The sequence below is a fragment of the Gigantopelta aegis genome, chromosome 9, assembly GCF_016097555.1.
Source record: "Gigantopelta aegis isolate Gae_Host chromosome 9, Gae_host_genome, whole genome shotgun sequence".
Classification (NCBI taxonomy): Eukaryota; Metazoa; Mollusca; class Gastropoda; order Neomphalida; family Peltospiridae; genus Gigantopelta; species Gigantopelta aegis.
Window position 1 is genome coordinate 26,126,665 of NC_054707.1, and position 24,661 is coordinate 26,151,325.

The 24,661-nt window shown below is 37.2% G+C and overlaps 1 protein-coding gene across 2 annotated transcripts in view; it reads right to left on the bottom strand.

Annotated features, from left to right (window-relative positions):
* LOC121380863 (myomodulin neuropeptides-like) overlaps positions 1-24,661 on the bottom strand; it is a 151,161-nt gene that overhangs the window by 32,333 nt on the left and 94,167 nt on the right. The window contains exons 1-2 of one of the 2 annotated variants that reach the window (XM_041509866.1): positions 24,348-24,451; positions 2,967-3,739 (exon numbers count right to left, since the gene is read on the bottom strand). In XM_041509866.1, coding sequence (XP_041365800.1) covers positions 3,003-3,728 — 726 coding nt within the window. In that variant the 5' untranslated portion in view covers positions 3,729-3,739; positions 24,348-24,451 and the 3' untranslated portion in view covers positions 2,967-3,002. Of the gene's footprint in view, positions 1-2,966; positions 3,740-24,347; positions 24,452-24,661 lie in introns of those variants that run through there. The other variant, XM_041509865.1, reaches the window with a different exon arrangement.

Below are 24,661 nucleotides of genomic sequence, written 5' to 3' on the forward strand. Positions count from 1 at the left end.
TTTAAATTGAGATGAACATGTTAATTGTTACAAGTAAAAAAAAAAAAAATCAGGGCTAAATTTCACTAACCATTGATCTGCCCACTTACTAATCTTAGTTAAATTGTAATTTAACACTGTGTCATAAAGATGAGGATTTTCGACTTCAATATAGAGTGATGTGTCAGCAAATAGTTGTATATTGGACTTAATATCCTTAACAATATCCTGCCAGTACTACCATCAATTACTACCTATTGCATACGTTCAAATAACTAGAAAACCAAGATAAAGGTTTATCTCTGATGCCATTTGTATCTAATTTATATAATACACCTTTATGCCATACTCTATCAAATGCTTCACTAATATCACAAAAGACCACTTGAATCTTTTTCACTTCATCCAGAGACTTGGTAATACAATTATAAAAATCCAACAGTTGGTTGACTGTAGAATCACATGGAATGAAGCCCGATTAATATTTAGTTAATATACCATTACCTTTAACAAAATTAAACACATATTTAAATACACATTTCTCAAAAAGCTTGGAGACGTTACTAATTAAAGATATAGGTCTATAGTGTGTATATTCCTGGGTATTTCCTTTTTTTATAGATTGGTATAACATTAGCTTCTTTCCAACAAGTAGCAAAATCAGAATTTTCTAGTGCTAGATTAATACGTCGTGTCAGAGGAGAAGTTAATTCATGTGATAGTAACTTCAATAATTTGTTACTAATATGATCTGGTCCAGTTGATTTGTTTTTATCAATAGACGTTAAAACATCATTTATATCATGTTCTGTAAGAATTATACTACTAATTGATTTGGCATACTTGGTTGACTCTGAAAAAACAGGTTGTACAATTATTGTATTATTATTAATTTTAATTTTTTAAATTTCATTATACCGAGTTTTTACACACCAGTGTAAGATATCGCTCATGACATAACAATCGCTCAATATCTAACTAGTGTAATATTGGCATGACGTGAGCGTGACGTAGATCACTTGCTGACCCAATTCGCAAAATAATAACGTGTAGTAGGTCCCGACATCCGCTTACTTCTGCTTTGCGGCTTGTTTGCAGTTGGTTTGTAATAAATAAAATATTAAACTAGCTTGCCTGTCATACCATTTTTATGAAACTTATTTATTTAATTGTAAAAATGATAATATTGAAAATATTAGAAGAAAATATATAAAGCAATATTATAGAATTAATCCTAGCGTTTTTAAAATGAAAGGTATGCTGTCATTATGTAATGCACCACTATTAAAAAACCTAGCTATATTTATTAAAAGATTATCTTGTCTTGTGAACTGACGTTTCTCCGTATATTTTAGCTATTTTGTTTGCATATCTTGTGTTCTGTTAATTATAGATACTTCTATGTTGAAGCCTGTCCTTGTCATGTATGTTAATTATGTATTTGAAAATGTCCTCTTGTTACACATTGTAATGTGTCTAAGTGTTGTTTAATAAATCTTGAAATCTTGAAATCTTAAAGTGTTGGTATAGTATTCTATATATATCCCGCTACATCGATATCATGACGTGTTTTACAAATACTTTTATTGTTATGAATTTTAATAATGTTAAATCTGATTGTACCGATATATCTCGATACACCACGGTTCTCGGGTTTGTTCCTTTGTTAACTGACAGGACGTACACCTGGGTGTTCACAGTGTAGTCATGTCAGGCTTTTGTTTAATACAGAGTTCTTTTATTGTCTAACATTTTGCATCCCGGTTTACATACATACGTAGGGTTTAACCTTTACATACGTAACTTAGTATATACAGTATATTTGTCAATGCCATTAACCCACTCACCTGAATGGATAACCCAGATAGTTGAGGTGTGAGACCAGAACAGCATGCTTGAATCTTACTTGGATATAATCCCAAAAATCAAATTACAAATAAAACAAAGAACATAATCTGAACGAGGAAAACGTTATCGTAATAAAAAATAAAAAAACTCTGAACAAGACAGAGTGAAAGGGTTGTTTTGACATTGTTGTGGCTGCTGCCATACATCGCTGTCGTGTTGTCTGTCTATACGAGGACTGATACTAGTCAGAACGACACAACATTGGAACTCAGTCGGAATGATATTTCTTTACCCCCTCTTAGAACAAATTTACTTCAATATTCATTTATCCATTCGACAATAAAACTTTGGAACAACCTACGAGCTGAAATTCTAAATTGTCAAAATATATCTTCATTAAAAAAAGCAATACAACACGATGTTTCATGTCTTGCACCATACTATTCATTTGACGATAGACGAGAAAATGTATTGCATACTAAGCTAAGACACAGGTGTAGTGATTTAAAAGCAGACTTATATCGAGTTGGTCTTAGCACCGATTCCTCGTGTAGTTGTGGATATAATTTCGAAAACAATTATAATTTTTTTCTGTTAATGCATTTTATATGCAAGGCAATTCATTGCGGTGATATCAGCCAATAGATTTACAATTAGTTTTAAATGATAAAAGTGCTCTAAGTGAAGAAGACATTAAAGACATAGTTTTTCATGTACATAGGTATATAAATGAAATAAAACATTTCTCTTAATTAGTAAATAATGTATGGATTTTAAAAATTATTTCTATTTATTTATTTTATTATTATTATTATTGTTGTTGTTGTTGTTGTTGTTGTTGCCATTACGTAATCATTGCGATGCCTTGTTTGTGTTTTATGTTTTGTGTTTTCTTTTAGCAAACCTGCTGTCTAATTATCGAACACATAAAAAACTTTATCGCGTCTTTTGTTTGTTTCCTTTATTCTTTCTTTCTTTCTCTTTTTCAATAATATTTATTTCTGTTTATATTTAAATTGCAAGGATAAATTACTGTCGTAAGATATATGTATTATGGATAAGGCCTAGTAAGTTGTATAACTTGTGCCTAATCCATTTGTTCTTTAAAAACAATGTTTCAATCAATCACTGGCACTCACCTGAGGACGGGTTCTTCCTATATTCAGACGCAAATATTAGACGGCGATGTTGTTGGACAGCCCAACACTTCGCTTGCCAATGCGAATAAAGGAAGACTGGCCTCGCCCAATCCTCAAGAAGTTACTGCTGGGTTTCTTCATCATTTCCGCATACAGTGGCTCTCGACCGATGCGCACGAAAGCCGAGGACGGGATCTTTCCGATGCGGATGAAAGCGTTTCTTCTCTTTTGCAAGTCATCAAAGTCACTGTCTGATTTGCCTATCCTCAAGAACTTGCTGGCCGATCTCTTGTCATCCTCGTCACTCTTGCCGATGCGAAGGAACCTACTGACGCCTTTGCCTATTCTCATGAATCGATTTGGCGATTTGCCTATCCTCAAGAAATGATTCGGTGATTTGCCTATCCTCAGGAAGTGGTTGGTCGCTCGCTTCTCGTCGGCGTCATCCTCGATGAGGTCAGAATCTAACCCTTCGTTATCGTCGTCGGTGGACTTGCCTATTCTTACGAAATGACTCAAAGCTTTGCCGATCCTCACAAACTTACTAAGTCGTTTGTCGACGCCGCCCGAGAGGTCGTCTGAAAAGTTGTCATCGTCCGCCAGGTTCTTCTCTACCCCCAGGAGAGCGTCTTTGTCACAGAGACCTCCAGGACAGCTTTCTAGTGACTCAAGTGGGGATCCGCAACTTAGGTGATCCAACAGACTAACGCTTAGAAGTGTGAACAGTGCAAGCGAGAACATACGTGGAACCATTCTTTGCATGTTGGTGTCTGCTGCAATATAAAAAATAATATTTTAGATACAATAATGAATACAGTAATGATTAAAGAGATGTTGCATGGACATGTATTGGGTTAATGGTATTTAACTTCCATCAACATAGTTAATTTTTCATGTATGAAATTTTGAGAACTGATTTGTTTTAAAGACTGATATTTATTGTCATTTTGACATATTTATATGGTGCAAAGTTATATTTTAGACAAATTTGTAGTTTATGCAATATATTATTTAAATTGGAAGAAAGCCTTTACCAAAGTCAAAATTTGTATTTTGCGTCACTATTGTACCTTCTATTCTTATTTATACACAACAATAAGTTTCTTAAACAAATCTTTAGGTCTCTAGATCAAATCTTTAAAAAATAATCAGTCCCATGAAGTACATTTTAAGTTTATACTAGATTCAGAACCAGTTATTTTTCAGACTTGATTATCTACTTTGGAGTAATATGTCATTTTATTGTTAAAGCTGTATTATCCAATGTTATTAGCTAAATAATATGCTGGATTATAGTTTGTAGGAATACATCCAATGTATATATTGTATTGATCTGGATTAGAAAATAATGTAAGAAAATAGATGTTCGGGTAATTATATCATTAAAAAAAAGTGTTTTACTAATGAATCAAAAATAAATACATGTATGTGAAAGCTGGATGGTAATTCCAGATATCACAAATATTTAAAACCTCCAACTACAGTAGGCTATAAATAAAATATAGTCAGGAATATAGGTAGCTGGTAATGGTCTTGGTGTTTCATTATAAAAACCAGCATGGCTGATGGATTTCACATTCCCACACCTGGTGACTTGAAGACCCCCACACTTAGCATACAGAACCCCCCACCCCCACCCCATCCCCAACAGTGATGTGCAGGACATTAAGCCATTACTTCATATAGGTACAGTCATGTTGATTTTCCTTCCTCGGACATTATGTTTTAATAGTGATATGAATGTGGTAGTATTTATATCCGTGGTGTATATGTCGATTGATATGCTGCATTTAGGAGTTTTAGCCACATGTTACTATTGTCGTTTATGGGATTTGATTTGGTGGTATACACACGAATACTGAAATATATTACTCTGTCTTGTCCGGTACTGTCTATAATGTGATCTAAAAGATGTTAAGAAGTATAATTTAAACTGCGCTTATAAAATTTAATGATCTAAGAGATTTACTTGGAATTTTGTCTTGAACGATAACAAATAATCAAAAAAATATATTTGGGAAATTTAATTTAAGATTCAGCCTCCGTGCTCATAAAACATTAAGTCTAGTCTCAGTACCCTGATATTATAGTCTCGCCTATACAAAATAGCATATAGTGAAACGTCTGGAGACTTTGCTAAAGTATTGAATCTGGCCTGTACTTAGAAACCGTTTAGATTTCAATCAAAATACATACGACCACTCCTCACCATTACAGTCAATAAGAAAAATATAAATACGATCACCCCTCACCATTACAGTCAATCAGAAACATATAAATACGATCACCCCTCACCATTACAGTAAATAAGAAACATATAAATACGATCACCCCTCACCATTACAGTAAATAAGAAACATATAAATACGATCACCCCTTACCATTACAGTAAATAAGAAACATATAAATACGATCACCCCTCAACATTACAGTAAATAAGAACCAACGGGTTTTAAGCTGCTTATTTGAGACATAACGGGAAGCGTCTTTGACTATCCAAGTTCCGTACAAAAATCCTCATGCTATTTTCAGTAGGACCCGCACGTTTCAAGCACACTAGTAGCTGGTACACTGATGCTAGTTCAAATTAAATTACCGGAATTTACTGGCCAGACGAACCATCCTTTTATGACAAAACACCCTGTCACACACATCACCACTGGAAGGACTGGTGGCGTTAATCGTGTTATCAAACCTTGACTGCACTTTGAACACTGATGCCCTGAGTCAGACCCCTCATCATAACGAGGCCGGACTCGTGATGGGCGTGTTCGAAACCTAGATATATGAGCACGTTAAATCATCATCATCATCATCATCATCATCAACATCATTATCGAACATTGACCTGCGCAGATACTATTTGGTGTTCCGTTACCTGTAAGCATGGACGCAGGTCTTCGTAAAACTAAAACACCTACTTAGTTAGACCATAAGCGTACGATACAGAGGGCATGGATTTGGTCAACTGCTGGAGCAAATCCTCAAATTCAGACAAAAAATAAGATAGAGACATTCGGGCAAAATAAGCTTGTCTGAAACCTTTTAACCATGCATTTCCCTCACTCTACCCACAACAATAGTTGTAATCCATGTAAAATTGTGTGGTGATTCGTTTGCAACATTATATTGCTGTTTGGTTTCTAATGCTAATATGAATAAATGATGTTATCCAGATTCGAGCATTTTCATTTAATTCTGGCAAAAACCAGTCTCCCCCGCCGTACGCTTATGAGTTCCAATGATTCGGTATTGAGTATCATGACCGTACAAGGTAAATGTCGTTCTATCTCATACTACCCCTGAGACTGGTATGTTGGAACCATACCTGGGATATCAATATAATTATATGTAGGTACTCATTTGACAATGAACTACAAGAAAGACACATTTTCAGATATTAATGCATGATTCTAGAAACCTCACTGGAGAGAAAACATCGCTTAAAGGGACATACCCTAGTTTCAAGCCGTGAAAATTAACACAAGGTTTAGTTAATCTACAAACCTGTAACAGATTTGGATAAAGTTACAATTGAGTGAAACATGAGTCTGTTACTTTGACATGGTGAAATACCCTCTAATAATAGACTGAAAATAGACTCCATAACTTTTACTTTTCAGACGCACGTGCGTTTTTAAAAATATGAGACATGCATTTTGTGATAGTAAAAACACCAGGATAACCAAAAACACTGCGAATGTACGGAAACTGATAATCTAAATAATAAAATCTAAGTAAAGTATGATTTAAGTTACCAAAAACGGTAATTATAGTCAAAAATATGTGTTGGTATTATATGTGTCCCTTTAAAATGTTTTCAATTTCTAGCTGACAACTAACTGAAAGGAATTTAAAACAAGTCGTAAAGTCCGCGGAATGCCACCCATACTGAATGAACTTGCGACATTTCCAAACAATAAGATTGACGGAAAAGCGCGGTATGAGTAAGTCAGACTAGCACATTAATTATATATCAGTTAGCGAAGAGGCGTTCGCAATACTGAGGCTTTGTTTTTTAATGGAACAGTCTTTCAAATTGCTAACAATTGCTGTCACCGTGTTCACTCAAAAATGTATACTGGCATTTTTTAAAATTCATTACATATATTTAGTTTCAACCATCAATCCTTATAACTATTCACGTGAATGTTTTGCTTATGAAATATGAACATTGAGATGTTTTGGCCCTAAATATCATACTACAAGGTATATTTTAATGATGAGGGTTGACTGGCGTAGCTGGTATTCTTTGTTGGTACTGTGTCTTTTAAAGTAATAGTATGCTTCATATTGTATGAATATTAAAATATTAAAACCAGGTGGGTTTTTTTTTACCAAGAACAGTACTTTATTCAAAAGCTATTGTAATGCAGTGAGGATATATGAACTATTTGTGTTGCTTTAAATCATTTTGAAATATAATTTGACTCACACTGTTTTGAGTTATCAATAGGAAGTAAATGATAACAAAATAACACGCAGACATACCTACTAATCTGTTTATTGACTCAATACATCCATCTCTTCTAAATACCATGCCTTTTTGTTTTGTCAGTATTTACTTTCATGTCATAAAGATTCCAAAACTGTTCTAACATATAACGATCATCAGAAGCATGTGTTTATAGAACTTTAACTGTGTCTGAATATTCATCATACCATACGCAAACAACATTTGCATCAGGTTTGGCACCTGTTCATCTGTATGGATTCCTTTATAGTCTTCGATCCTCGTCGGTGGGCCCATTGGGCTGTTTCTCGTCCCAGCCAGTGCACCGCGACTGGTATATCAAAGGCTGTGGTATGTGCTATCCTGTCTGTAGGATGATGCATATAAAAGACCGCCTTTATACTAATGGGAAAATGTAGAGTTTCCTCTTTAAGACTACAAGTCAAAATTACCAAATGTTTGACATCAGAAAGCCGATGTGCTCTAGTGATGTCGTTAAACAAAGCAAACTTTCACTTTCGTTTAGAGTCTGAACTTTCTAATAAATCAGTAAATCCATTAAAATATCAGAAACAATTATATGTGTCCCTTTAAAATGTTTTCAATTTCTAGCTGACAACTAACTGAAAGGAATTTAAAACAAGTCGTAAAGTCCGCGGAATGCCACCCATACTGAATGAACTTGCGACATTTCCAAACAATAAGATTGACGGAAAAGCGCGGTATGAGTAAGTCAGACTAGCACATTAATTATATATCAGTTAGCGAAGAGGCGTTCGCAATACTGAGGCTTTGTTTTTTAATGGAACAGTCTTTCAAATTGCTAACAATTGCTGTCACCGTGTTCACTCAAAAATGTATACTGGCATTTTTAAAAATTAATTACATATATTTAGTTTCAACCATCAATCCTTATAACTATTCACGTGAATGTTTTGCTTATGAAATATGAACATTGAGATGTTTTGGCCCTAAATATCATACTACAAGGTATATTTTAATGATGAGGGTTGACTGGCGTAGCTGGTATTCTTTGTTGGTACTGTGTCTTTTAAAGTAATAGTATGCTTCATATTGTATGAATATTAAAATATTAAAACCAGGTGGGTTTTTTTTTACCAAGAACAGTACTTTATTCAAAAGCTATTGTAATGCAGTGAGGATATATGAACTATTTGTGTTGCTTTAAATCATTTTGAAATATAATTTGACTCACACTGTTTTGAGTTATCAATAGGAAGTAAATGATAACAAAATAACACGCAGACATACCTACTAATCTGTTTATTGACTCAATACATCCATCTCTTCTAAATACCATGCCTTTTTGTTTTGTCAGTATTTACTTTCATGTCATAAAGATTCCAAAACTGTTCTAACATATAACGATCATCAGAAGCATGTGTTTATAGAACTTTAACTGTGTCTGAATATTCATCATACCATACGCAAACAACATTTGCATCAGGTTTGGCACCTGTTCATCTGTATGGATTCCTTTATAGTCTTCGATCCTCGTCGGTGGGCCCATTGGGCTGTTTCTCGTCCCAGCCAGTGCACCGCGACTGGTATATCAAAGGCTGTGGTATGTGCTATCCTGTCTGTAGGATGATGCATATAAAAGACCGCCTTTATACTAATGGGAAAATGTAGAGTTTCCTCTTTAAGACTACAAGTCAAAATTACCAAATGTTTGACATCAGAAAGCCGATGTGCTCTAGTGATGTCGTTAAACAAAGCAAACTTTCACTTTCGTTTAGAGTCTGAACTTTCTAATAAATCAGTAAATCCATTAAAATATCAGAAACAAAATTGGCTATTTGCAGCAATGAGGAAATGTGAATTCTGTTATGTTTTAAATCATGTTAAAACGCATAATTTGACACTTATCGTTTGAAATTATGTCATCTATAGGACCCCCCCCCCCCCCACACACACACACACACCCAACCCCGTCCAGCAGAAATACCTACTAATCTGTTCTTAAAGAAAACCATGTTTCGCAGAACATGTATTTTGGCACTGAATGCAATTGTTGAATTGTTACGGAAGTTGCCATAATTAGAATCAGCATCCAATCACTAAGATTTGACTTCATCAATAATTTATGTCGCGTCAAGACTCACACACATTGTACCCACCCCTCTCATCTGACGCCCTCTGTCTTATTATCTTAATTAGTTAACGTAAAATAAAACGTTGCAAGTTCTCCCACTATTTTAGTATGTTTCAACATTAATGCTTGATTCTATAAACCTCCCTGGAGACAAAACGATGATGAAAGTGTGGGGGAAATTCTAACATTGCACCAATACTTAGCAGAGAAGAAATGAAAACAATTCATTGAGTTAGAAGAATGCCACATACACTCAGTACACTGCTCCGTGGGATTCAATGACATTTTGTTAAGTACAATGCACATAAAAAACGCCGATACATGGAAGTGATAGATGAATTATATATTAGAAGTAAAGAACCAATCAACATGACTAGGCCTTTTCATCAGCACAAACACTATACTTTGGAACTGACAAAACAATCATTCCACGCAAAGTGTAACATTTGCTATAAATGAATCGCATTCAAATACTAATAACATTCTCAGACATTGAAGTAAAATATAACTTGTTCGATGTTAACCGGACTCCCCCGAGTCTGTTGTCATTGTCAGGGTGTTTCCCACTAACAGAGGCGTCTATTATTATAATATGTATTAAATACATTTCGTTCTACAGAAAATATCAGTGGCTATTTCTTAAATGTTTTTTTTATCTGTTTTTCTAATAGTGTTTGTACTAGGTACATTTCATTTTATTTCTTAATATATATATATATATATATATATATATATATATACATACATATATTATTGCATGAGCGGCCATACGGAATTTATGAAACGAGTTTGGGAATTTTGTTTGATACATTTCGTATGGTATTCCCGCGAATGTTATAATTTATTTATTACCCACAAAGTATGCTGTATAAGAAACGTTAAATATGATTGTAATTCCGTCACAATCAAGGTTAAAAAAATTCAGCGATGTCCATTACAGTGGCGCGAAATGATGTCAATATCATAGCCGCAATCGTCGCAAGCTTGCAGCTACTATAGTAACTATATAAGTAGCTTGCGTCACAAGTGTGCTATAACAGTTTTCAATGTATTATTACAGTCCAGGCATCGAATATTCGAATACCATTTTGAGACCAAATACCGAACAGACGACCAGAAACATTTTAAATATACAGATAATGATATTCTAAAAAAGAAACTATATTTAGTGTGTAATTTTATTAGTTAAAATATTTTATTGGAAAAAGAGAATAATACATGAGTGGCCGTTAGATACCATTTATCTTACAAGGGGTTGTTTTAAAATGTATCTAACGAGCGAAAGCGAATTTGATACGTTTTTAAACAACGAGTTGTGAGATAAATGGTATCTAACGGATACGAATGTATTATTCTATTTCTTACATATCCTCAAAAACCATGTTTTAAGCAAATTTTAACATCTTTATCGACTAAAATACATTTACAATCCTTTACACTTGTAGCTGACTTGCGCATCACAGAAACATGATTGCCAGGTTAACTATACGTGACAGTGTAATCGATTTCCACCGTGCTATTTATTTTTTATTGGTCCGACGTATGGCATTGGTGACCTGGTCATCACCTAGGAGCAGCCAGTCGTATGTCTTCCTTGAAATTGTTAATACACGTACGTACGTGTGTAAACAACTATGTGTTATCAAAAATAACACATGTTGTTCTCACCAACGGGTGTATAAGAAATTAAATTTCTAGCAATATGTACTGTGGCTTGCTATTTAACTGCCAAAAGACAAGATGAAAGGGGTGAATCAAAGTGTTTACCGAAAGTATGAGATACGATCAAATCATGTGTGTTGCATTTGGCATCGAGTAGACACGATATCTAACCCTGACTACAAAATCAATAGAAACATGTAATTCATCACAGATTTAGTTTTGTCCACAGACAGTCATCTCGCAGTCCTTCGACACCATTTATATTTTGTTTGCTTTGTTTTTTTGCCTGAACTTCTTTAAGTTGTTAAACATAGAGCGCATTAATTACCCGATACGATTTCATCACTTTAATTTTACATCTAACAAATCAATCAACCAGGGCCACGACTTGTTGAGGTTTTTGTTATGTGAGAAGACATTATTGAGTTTCGACACAATTTTATAACATCTGGAGCCGCAAAATGATGGTGGCTATCGGCATTTTAAAATGTTACATGTAGCTACAGCCTTTTGGAACAATGTAACCATGACTATTCTAGTCGTACTATGCTGATATTAACCATGGCTAATATGACATGCGTGGCACGGTGTGCGGATTTATGACTATCTAAGTATGTAATTGACTAAAATAGCGTGAATATTGTGAATATATAATGAGTTGTGAATATATAATGTCCAAAATAAGCAGCCGATATAAATATAACACAACATAATAAGAACAGTAATATTCAGGCACGGCGGAAGCAAGTAGACATGGAGGGGGGGGGGGGGGGCTAACTGAGACCGAGGGCGCAAAGCAGTTTCTAGGGGGTTCGAGGGTATACTCCCCGTAAAATGTTGAAAACTAGATGTCCTAAAATGCAATTTCCTTCATTCTACAAGTGAAATAGCATCTCTGCCTTAAGATTTATTATCAATAATATTTTTGATTCAGAATTATTGGGGGTGGGGTGGGGACTAGAGCCCCCTAACCCCTCCTGATCCGTCGTGCCTGATATTTATAGTACTAGCAGTGAGTGGGAAATTAGAAACAGTGACGAGACATAATATTATGATCAAATATTCCTTCTAGAATATAAAAATATGCCCAAACCAGATCAAGGTAGGCAACAAAGGCAGAACCCTTAAAATGTAAGTTAATGCATTAATTACGCAAAGAATCCCTGCAGCTTTCCAAACATGACTAAATCTGCCATGGCATGCTTCGGATTGTCTAGAGACAATTTGGAGTAATCCTGTCCAACTCTTGACATAAGGCAGCGTTTAATTCTGCCCAATGTCTGGGACACGGATGATGTTTACAGTGACGTTAAGGTTTGTTTTGTTTAACGACACCACTAGAGCTCATTGATTTATTTACTCATCTGCTATTGGATGTCAATCATTTGGTAATTCTGATGTATAGTTTTTGTTAAGAAACCCGCTATATTTTGTTCATTTGTAGCAAAGGATATTTTATATCCAACATCCCACAGACAGGATAGTACATACCACGGTCTTCGATATATAGAGTGGTGGTACACTATTTGCAACGACCGGCCTCGGTGGCGTCGTGGTTAGGCCATCGGTCTACAGGCTGGTAGGTACTGGGTTCGGATCCCAGTCGAGGCATGGGATTTTAAATCGAGATACCGACTCCAAACCCAGAGTGAGTGCTCCGCAAGGCTCAATGGGTAGGTGTAAACCACTTGCACCGACCATTGATCCATAACTGGTTCAACAAAGGCCATGGTTTGTGCTATCCTGCCTGTGGGAAGCGCAAATAAAAGATCCCCTGCTGCCTGTCGTAAAAAGAGTAGCCTATGTGGCGACAGCGGGTTTCCTCTAAAAACAGTGTGAGAATGACCATATGTTTGACGTCCAATAGCCGTTGATAAGATAAAAAATCAATGTGCTCTAGTGGCGTCGTTAAATAAAACAAACTTTACTTTACTTTTACTATTTGCAACGAGAATTGCACAATAGGCCCACCGACCGACAGCACATCAACTATACCACTGGGATACGTCCCGGTGCAGCACATACAGAATAAACAGTCTAACCTCAATGCACACTAAACTGTACCTCCTTCAGCTTCTAGTGAGCAGAGAATAAACAGTCTAACCTCAATGTACACTAAACTGTACCTCCTTCAGCTTCTAGTGAGCAGAGAATAAACAGTCTAACTTCAATGTACACTAAACTGTACCTCCTTCAGCTTCTAGTGAGCAGAGAATAAACAGTCTAACCTCAATGTACACTAAACTGTACCTCCTTCAGCTTCTAGTGAGCAGAGAATAAACAGTCTAACCTCAATGCACACTAAACTGTACCTCCTTCAGCTTCTAGTGAGCAGAGAATAAACAGTCTAACCTCAATGTACACTAAACTGTACCTCCTTCAGCTTCTAGTGAGCAGAGAATAAACAGTCTAACTTCAAAGTACACTAAACTGTACCTCCTTCAGCTTCTAGTGAGCAGAGAATAAACAGTCTAACTTCAATGCACACTAAACTGTACCTCCTTCAGCTTCTAGTGAGCAGAGAATAAACAGTCTAACCTCAATGTACACTAAACTGTACCTCCTTCAGCTTCTAGTGAGCAGAGAATAAACTGTCTAACTTCAAAGTACACTAAACTGTACCTCCTTCAGCTTCTAGTGAGCAGAGAATAAACAGTCTAACTTCAATGTACACTAAACTGTACCTCCTTCAGCTTCTAGTGAGCAGAGAATAAACAGTCTAACTTCAATGTACACTAAACTGTACCTCCTTCAGCTTCTAGTGAGCAGAGAATAAACAGTCTAACCTCAATGTACACTAAACTGTACCTCCTTCAGCTTCTAGTGAGCAGAGAATAAACAGTCTAACTTCAATGTACACTAAACTGTACCTCCTTCAGCTTCTAGTGAGCAGAGAATAAACAGTCTAACCTCAATGTACACTAAACTGTACCTCCTTCAGCTTCTAGTGAGCCAAGTGGTACAGTTTACACATCACGAACTAACAGGACCCCATAACAATAGTTCTCGATTTAATCAGCGGACTTTCCAGGAAATAATACCTCAGCACATTATAAACTAGGGCTAACATGTCATTTGGTTATTTCGACATTTGGTCGACGGAGAAACAGAGGAAACGCACCGCCGTGTTTTGTTAAGAACTTCGAATATTAAATATTACATTGATAATTTGATTATATTTTAATGTTTTATTAGTCGGAATGTAGCGCACTTCAGGTGCGAGATGGGTCGTACGTCGATCACTCTTGGTGGAGCCATCGGGGTTTCACACCATCCCATCTAGAGCCCCACGACTGGTATATAATCACTCTTGGTGGAGCCATCGGGGTTTCATCCCATCTCAACTAGAGCCCCACGACTGGTATATGATCACTCTTGGTGGAACCATCGGAGTTTCATCCCATTTCAACTAGAGCCCCACGACTGGTATATTGATGGTAAAGTTTTGGTGCTTTCCTGTCTGTAGGGAATGCATCCAGATAAAAAAAACCCTTGCTTAAAGATTCCACGAATAGCCTATGTGGAGGCAGTGAGTTTCCTTTCCCACAATCTAAACGACGTATCAAAAGAACTATACGTTAGACATAAATGTACTGAGTTGTCATATACACAGATGTTCGTGTGCCTTCTGTCTTACGTTCTTTCTTACCTTCTATCTTTCTTAGTATTTTATGAACTATGGAAACCATTACACAAATTAGAAAGATTCATTTCAGTTTCGTGCATTATTTGAAGGCTAAATCACACATGTCTGTTTTTGTCTCTCCAAGACGGGCATCAATTACGATTAGTTGTCTCGGCTTGTACTCGGATATGAATCTAGCACCTACCTGCATTACAGCCGGCGTTTTAAAGCTTCAATCTCACCTCGCATTTTAAAATGCAAAATCAAACACCACTACAGCTTTAAAAAACATGCCATATGTTATCACCATCAACGGCCCTGTTTTAATAAGACAAATCAGTGGACCAACGCCTCGCTTCTGGACGTTAACGTTGATAATAATACAAGTGTATGTATAGCTAGAACTGGAAAATTAAGCAGTGGCATAGGAAGGTACCGAAACGTGTGTGTGTGTCTCTGTGTTGGGGGCGGAGTGGGGGGGGGGGGGGTACACACATATAAATATAAATATATATAAACCACTGTGCTGCCACTGGATCAAGAAAAGTGTGTGTGTGTGGGGGTGGGGGTGGGGGGTGGGTTGGGTTACATGCCCCTTACCTCCTCCCCTCGCTTCCTAAGCCAGTGCAAAGAACGTTGGGAAGGAATATTAATGTATATGGTATATTTATTCTGAGTGGTTCAGTACTACAACCACTGTGGTACTACCACTACCACTGCCACTGTCACTGTCACTGCCACTACCACTCCTCCTCCTCCTCCTCCTCCTCCTCCTCCTACCACTAATACTAGTACTAAATATACAGGCCACCACACGTTTAACCAGTGAGTCATTGCGATTAAATAGGCTTAAACGAGTGAAATAAGACATTATAACGGAGACATTCATCCCACGTAACAGCGGGTGACGCAAATCACAGACTAAACGTTGCCATAGTGAAGGGTTTCGTTGAATACTTTGCCATAGTGAATGGTTTCGCTGAATACTTTGCCATAGTGAATGGTTTCGCTGAATACTATTTCGTCCAGTCGTTTTGCAACAAAATCATTATGATAAAGTTTTTGCAGGTGTGTTTCAATGCTTTTATTGTTTTGTTTTGTTTTGTTTTACTCTGTTTTTTTCTGAACCGTTCCGGTATTTTCTATAATTTTTATCCCAAGCCGTGGTTTAGGCACTCTCGAATCTGTATAATCAAAATAGATGGAAGTGTTTGAAAATACTAAGGCATTTCTAAGCTCGATGGTGCTTTTTGTTGCACTAATATTTTCCTTTTAAAATTAATGGAATAAATATTTGCCAAAAGTACAAAAAGATGAACATTTATCGTACGCAGGTTGTTTGGCAGAAACATTTTTTGTTGTTTGCGTATAGTTGATAAAAATACAAGCAACATGGCATGTTTTAGACAGTCGGATGACACTAAGATAATCCATAATTTAATGATAATGTTGTAGGTAATCGATAGAAAATGCAGCTATGTTTATTTGTGTACTAGTTCGAAGCTTATATCTCAATAAGAAAGGTTCCCTGGTTTAATTCATTTACAATGATCAAAGTCTGAAAATATGTAATATCAAAACATATAACGTAATATAATACATAATTCCATGCCAATTTTACCATGCAGTATGTTGATGAGTATAAAATCCATGGCAATAATGTTTGGTCAGTTATGTGTAACAATAGCATGCAAATCTGCACTGGAGAAACGTGAGGAAAATGTTTTGTGTAGCCAGGAGTCAAACACCAAAGCCCCGCACATCACAATTCCTTTCGTTTTAACTTATTTTCGTGCGTATATCCAATTAAGGTTCAAGCACGCTGTCCTGGGCACACATCTTAGTTATCTAGACTGTCTGTCCAGGACAGTGAGTTAGGAGTTAGTTTGTTAGTGAGAGAGAAGAGGGTGTAGTGGTCTAACACCTGCCCATTGAGATGTTAAAACACGCTCTGGGCGGGAGCCGGTACCGGGCTGCGAACCCTGTACCTACCAGCCTTATGTCCGATGGCTTAACTACGACACCACAGAGGCCATTCCAATAAGGAAAGAAACCACCCCTCGCTCGTAGACAGTGAACACCACGTCGTTGTATGCTGTTGACTAGACGTCAAACGGACTAGCAGCCTTCTGCTGATGTATAGCCTGCTACCATGTCTGCAGGAATTGTTCCAATTCTTGAACATTCGCAGGTTGGCTATGCCTGTCTCTCAGTCGTCTGTCCAATTCGTCCCAAGCATTTTCAATAGGTGACAAATCAGATGAAAATGATTTTGTATAAGGAAGAAATATGTTATAACCCTCGCTCGGCAGATTCTAACATTGTTGTCTTAAAAAAGACTAACAGTACGGATGGAAGGACCACAGACTGCTAACCATCGTCGCTATACCTAACACTCGTCAAGTGTCCACGGATGATGTGCAGAGAAGTCATGTACGAGACTCCCACCTCACGCCATCAGTGTGCCATCGCCATATCAGGGGATATTTTGTTTTCGAAATCGTCATCGCCATATTTCTAGTCAACTGAAAATTGATTAGCAACTACTGTTTAATGTTTTAAACTTGTGTAGCGATATCTAAACCTTACGAAGCGAATCGGGACGTGATACTGAACACAATGTTCCCTGCATAACCTCTGTAACGCTGTCTGACGTTGACATCTGCAAATCTTTCACCTGGACGATAATAGACACGGACTCTGGCGCCGTTGAACTGTAGGGCAAACCTAAACTGGTCGGTGAATAGTAGCCTGCCCTCTGCCATTCATCAAATATCTAGCTTCTGTGACGTCTACATAAGTCTCGACGTGCTGTCCAATGACGTAGGAGAAGAGGCAACCAGATCCAGTTTTGTTTCTTCATGGACGATTCCGGATTGTCGGGTACTGATGTAATACCCAGTGACAGTGAGTTTACACGACACCGGTCTTCACGGCGTGATGTGGATTTCGATTCTGAATTGAATTGGTCGCTTGGCAGCATTGCCACCTTCTACTGACTACAACCAATTATCTGTGTCATGTTCCTCTGAGAAAGAGCATATTGAATGCATGCAATAGCCCTTCCTCTGTCAACTATATTTCACTGACGTTTAGGTATGGTCTAGTTTAAGACGAGTGAAACATCTGAATGGTACAGATCTAGGTCAAAACTATGTAAGGACTACACACACGCTCGTGCAATCCACAAACTAGGTTATAAAGAGCGGACATGTTTAAGCGATGAAATCACTTTAGTATTTCAATCTTGACATTTAAAAAAAGCCCAACCCCAAACCCCCATAACAACAACAACAACAACAAACCCCAACGAAACGAACCCCAATCAACACTTTCTAGTAACACGAACCACCATGTAGTTAAGATAAACATTTTAAGCATTTTTTTTAATGTAAGCAAGTTGCGACATATTATAAATTATCAATGGCACTAAACCAACATTCGTTTCCTTTCAGTTTTATACTGAATGGTGTTTGGAAATGTAGATATACATTGGCTATGTAAAACTAGGCGGGCGAATTGGGTTCTTTTTGCAGTTACATCACAGCAAACTTCATTGGTGGATTTGGATGAATAAAAATACGTTACATCCCACAGACAGGATAACAACGTATTACAGTTATTGCCATGTCGACACATCACTAACGGCTGAAAACGTATTACAGTTATTGCCATGTCGACACATCACTAGTGGCTGGAAACGTATTACAGTTATTGCCATGTTGACACATCACTAGTGGCTAGAAACGTATTACAGTTATTGCCGTGTCGGCACATCACTAGTGGCTGGAAACGTATTGCAGTTATTGCCGTGTCGACACATCACTAGTGGCTAGAAACGTATTACAGTTATTGCCGTGTTGACACATCACTAGTGGCTAGAAACGTATTACAGTTATTGCCGTGTCGACACATCACTAGTGGCTGGAAACGTATTGCAGTTATTGCCGTGTCGACACATCACTAGTGGCTGGAAACGTATTACAGTTATTGCCGTGTTGACACATCTCTAATGGCTGGAAACGTATTACAGTTATTGCCGTGTTGGCACATCACTAGTGGCTAGAAACGTATCACAGTTATTGTCGTGTTGACACACCACTAGTGGCTGGAAACGTATTAAAGTTATTGCCGTGTTGGCACATCTCTAATGGCTGGAAACGTATTACAGTTATTGCCGTGTTGGCACATCTCTAATGGCTGGAAACGTATCACAGTTATTGTCGTGTTGACACACCACTAGTGGCTGGAAACGTATTAAAGTTATTGCCGTGTTGGCACACCACTAGTGGCTGGTAGCGTATCACAGATAAGTACCAGCCAGGTGTCGGAGTTGCTGCCATGTCGACATATCATTAATGGTTAGAAACGTATCGCAGTTACTGTCGTATGGACATATCATTAATGGTTGGAGTCAATACGGGAACCCAGTACCTAACAACGGTAAAACGAGTGTGCCGCCGGAGCTGGTCAATGCGGCAACACTTTGGAGACTTTCAGGACTGCTTTTCTTGTTGTTTTACACTTTTGCAAGTTTTCACAAAGAAACTTGCAATAGGAATTACTTTCTAAGATTAACTATTCATAAACGTATATTTGGGGACCACATTGTTATTCCAGCTGGTAATAAAATTCGTGGAATCACTCATTTGTGAAAACCATTACAGTGTAGTGTTAAAATACCCAATGACGTCACTAATGTCACCCCTTATTAAAAAAAAATGTTTGTTTTGTTAGAGCACATTAATTTATTATTAATCATCGGCTAATGGGTGTGAAATATTTGGTAATTCTGGCATATAGTCCTAGAGAGGAAACCCGCTACATTTTTCCATTAGTAGCAAGGGATCTTTTATATAGACCACCTACATACATGGTAGCACATATCTCGACCTTTTATAAACAAGTTGTGGTGCAATAGCTGGAACAAGAAATAGCCAAATCGATCCACCGGGCATTAGGCGACCGTTTGTTTTATCACCGGGTTACTCCCCCTTGGAAGGTCTTTACATGCTATTTTTCTCACATTGGATATCATTATTTGATAAACGAGACACGAATTTGTGGCTATAACGGAAAATAACCCAGTTGATCTACCATATTATTTTCCTTATTACATCCAAGTAAGGTTCAAGCACGCTTTCTTGGTGTATAACTTATCTGTCTGGGCCCCGTTCCACGAAGCGATCTTAGCCCTAAGATTACCTTACGCGCATAGCTACCCTATGCACTTAAGTTGATCTTAGGGCTAAGATCGCTTCGTGGAACGGGGCCGAGAACTGTATTATTAGAATAAGAGTTGTTGGACTATCGCATTGGGCTTGGCACTCATTTTAACGTGACCCTGTCCACCAAAAGTTCAAAGATGTCTCTCCTGGTCATGAGTTTTGATCTAGGTCATAAATTCTGTCAGTGTCAAAGCTGTCTGCCGAAGGATGGTTATGACCCACTCCGGCGAGACCATATGTAGCTCTTCGTGTAGAATGAATCAATCAGTTGAAAGTAATGCTCGTCTTAAAGTGTATTCACACTGCACTCTGCATGCATTTGAACATTTTGTTATTTATCCTTTTAAAATAACCTGCTTCGATCTTCAGACACTTACAATATTGCCCGCAGACAGCTTCCAACTGCTGACGTCTCAGAAGAGCGCCAATATGGGTCGTAAGCTTATATTGCAGAAATTCAATTAACGCTCACTTGGTCACGACCACGTGTTTCCCTTGTAGTGTGAGGCCACACATTTTACAAATAGATGAATTATTTTTAGCGATTATTTTTTTTTTCCGCCTAATTACTCTAAAAATTAAGTAACCGAGAAACAACAAAAATAGATAGTAGTATGACTGGATGTAGTGTTGGTAATGTACGTAAAAGAAATGTGTTCCATGATGTCAATACACCAACCAATACCGGCTTGTATTTTTAATTCCCAATCTATCTGCTTTTTATAGTTTGGTAGAATGTTATTTTATGTTGGGTTTTTTAGGGGTTTTTTTGGTTGTTGTTTTCTTGTTTCATTGTCGATTTGTTTGTGTGTGTTTTGGAATATATTAAGGTCCTGTATACATTGGTCCTTCTACATATCAGTATACTCGTGTACTAGTTACATGCAAATACGTTTTGTATAACTATAAATAGTTTTATTTAATACTCTGAATGCCGAAAAACAACGCCCCGTTTCGATCATGTCTTAAATTAGCTAGTGTTGTCTAGCCAGACCCTGTGTCTCTATAATTTTTGTTATTAAAAACATATTCGTTGGACACATGAAATAATAGATTTATCTGTCCATGTAATAATAGATTTATCTGTCCATGAAATAATAGATTTATCTGTCCATGTAATAATAGATTTATCTTTCCATGTAATAATAGATTTATCTGTCCATGTAATAATAGATTTATCTGTCCATGTCATTTTTGGACGACACCTTTCCAAGATATATTATATTTCCAAATATATTAACACAAGATCTTTCCAGTACATCCAGTACATCATTCTAGAAAGGATTTTAAAACTTTCTATTTACATATTCACAAGTATTGGCTTCCAACAGATTCTATTTACAATCCGAAAAAAGTAACGACTTAACCATGACATTTTTAGAGATTTAATAAATGTTAATCTTCAAACATTTCTTAACCCGTCGTCAGTGTAATGCTTGTACAATAATTGAACGTAATAACTGTATTGAGGGATCGGAAGGAATCTACCTGGAAATCTTTAGCGGTAATCTTTGCCCTGAAGGTTGCATAGTACCAAAGAAGAGAGTTCCGTGTCAATGTTCGACGTACACCGTCACATATTTACGGAGTAAAAGCAGTTGTGGGTGTGATTGTAGTAATATGTGACATTGATTATTTGTGCAAATACTATTATCCAATGACAATAAATAAATACACTTTTATTTGTTGTACAGTTGTTATCCAGTATATACCAGAGGTTGAAACTAATGCGGGGTACCCCCAAAAATGGAACTGCAATTTTCAGCAAAAATGCCGGTTGCTATTAAAAACATTAATTAAATCTCTTAAATGGTATGTGACCCCCCCCCCCCCCCCCCCCCCCCATTTTCTTGCAGGTAGATTAGATGTGAGGTGCCACACTTTTTATAGCTGTACTTCCTGGGTGTGTTGACACGCTGCTTATATCAGTTTTAGTATTAAACGTTAACAGTATCGGCAATAGGAGTTGATTTGGTCTATTAGAACCTGAAACATTCACCAGTCACCAGCCGTGTGACATCTCACATCAAGTATGTCACAGGTGCTACACGTTTAAACTTAACTTTGTTTTACATATAACAGATATATTGTATTTATTACAAGGCAATACACAAATTAGGTGGAATATTATTTTCATTATATCCACCTTTTGAACAGGACGCGTGTTTATAAAAATTTAAAAGTTCAGACTGATGACTTAGCAAACGTCTCCCGAGTTTTAACTACGTGCTAGTTGTAAAGCTTGGAATCTTGACTTTTCCACGAATTTTCCACGACAAGACTAGTCGGTCGAGCGCTTGTCTGGGATACCTGGGTCATAAGATCCAACCTCCTCAACTGACCTATTGGGTTTTTCCACGTCCTAACCAGTGCCCCGCGACTGGTATATCAAAGTCAGCGGTATGTGCTGTCTTATTTGTGGGAAAGTGTATATAAATGATCTCTTGCTGCTAACGGAACAAATGTAGCGGGGTTTTTGTTGACTTATGTTACATGATTACGAAATGTTTTATATCTAATAGCCGCTGAGTAACTGAATCCATGAACTCTAGTGGTACTGTTAATCGAAACAAGTTTTAACTTTTAATAGATCCTAAAATGGAAAATGATGGGCCTATAGCGATACTATAGCGAGACGGATTATGAAAAAAATACCAAACGTACGTACGTGTTAAGGTTGTTCCACACAATAAATGGGAGGGGGCATGGGTAGAAAAGTAATTTCTGCGCAGTGACTGTACCCAAGAAATACTAATTCAAATGACCCTTTCACTACCACCCCCACACACGCCGGACCGTGACCAAAACATTCGGTTTTTATCTGTTTAACGAAACACTAATGCAATAATATTGGCAATCGATTAATTGGTATGAAAGGAAATTGACATCTGTTTGGAAATGACGTGTATGCATTAGTAAGTTGATTGTTTTGAAATGGTTTTCACTGATCGCTGATTTTATGATGGGTCAAAATTACCAGGACAGACACGCCAGACTGGGAGTTAAAGTGGGATAACGTAGTGAACCAATATCACTGGTCGTTATTGGCACATACAGTGTTATATGATGGACTTAATAATTGTACAGTCTAAACAAATAATCACACACGCATGCGCGTGTATATACGTGCATGAGACGGATATTAAAGGAGAGTCTGTGGATGTCCCGCCCCGCCCACACGACCATGGGATAGACAATTTTTCCGCGCGTAAAGACTAAATTAAAGTTCCATCCCAAACATCTTTCTTTGTATGGCGGGATGTAGCCCAGTGGGAAAACGCTCGTTTGATGCGCTGTCAGTCTAGGATCGATCCCCGTCGGTGAGCTTATTGGGCTATTTCTCGTTCTAGACAATGCATCACGACTGGTATATCAAAGGTCGTGGTATGTGCTATCCTGTCTGTGTGATGGTGCAAATAAAAGATCCCTTGCTACTAACGAAAAAATGTAGCGGGATACGTCTTTATGACTGTGTAAAAATGACCATATGTTTGACATCCAATAGCCGATGGTTAATAAATCAATGTGCTCTAGTGGTATTGTTAAACCAAAACAAACAAAAATCTTTACTTGTGTAAGAACATACGCATATTAGTCACAAAGAAAACAGTAAAACGAAGTGTTTTAAATATGAGTAAATCTTGTGTCGCCATTGGAACATATCTCAAGCATGTGTCTTTAAAATGATATGTACATACGTCGAAACAAAAAGGTAGGTCTATTACTTCAGCCATAGTGTTAGTCACTGATACGGCCCCCGTCGGTGGTCACAATCAGATATTTCTCGTTCCAGCCAAAATTGCCAAATGTTTCACATCCAGTAGCCGATGATTAATAAAGCAATGTGCTCTATTGGTGTCGTTAAAGAAAACTAACTTTAACTTTAGTTAACTTGGTTCTGAATCATTGATACATGCACTTGGTTCTGAATCAATGATATGTAAACTTAGTTCTGAATCAATGATACGTAAACTTGGTTCTAAATATGCACAACAGAGTGTTTTAATGCCTTCGCTAGTACGTTAATGTTATAACACACGAAACAGGCTCTAATAAAGTTAAACGGAACATCATAAACACATTTTAAAGTTATGATATACAGACCAATTGCAGGAGCAGAAGGAATAAAACAAACATCAAAATATAGATTCAGTGTTATATACATAAACATCTAAACATATTGAAAAGCGTATACTGTTTTTGACACCAATCTGATATATAAAAAATACAATAATATTGTGTGTATGAAATAATACTCTTTTCTTCTTCTCTAAAAACTAACACAAACTGTACCTACCTTTTCTTGTCGCGTATGTCCCCGATTAATTAGTGCTACGGCAATCTCTTTCGGTACTATATATGCTGGCGATAATTTATGCGGAGGGAGAAACATGCACCCTTGCGTTGTTAGGCTTACTTTGATGACGCGTTACTCGCAGACTCGCATCCAGACGTGCGATTGGCTGTGACGTAAAATACTCTGTAAATCGGGAGAGAACGGAACAAGGGAATTGGACTGTTTTTACCGCTGGCTATGCTAAAATAATTTTACAATTCTCATCGATTATTGGTCTTTTTAAGACCGAGTAGCTTTAACGAAAGATTATGTAC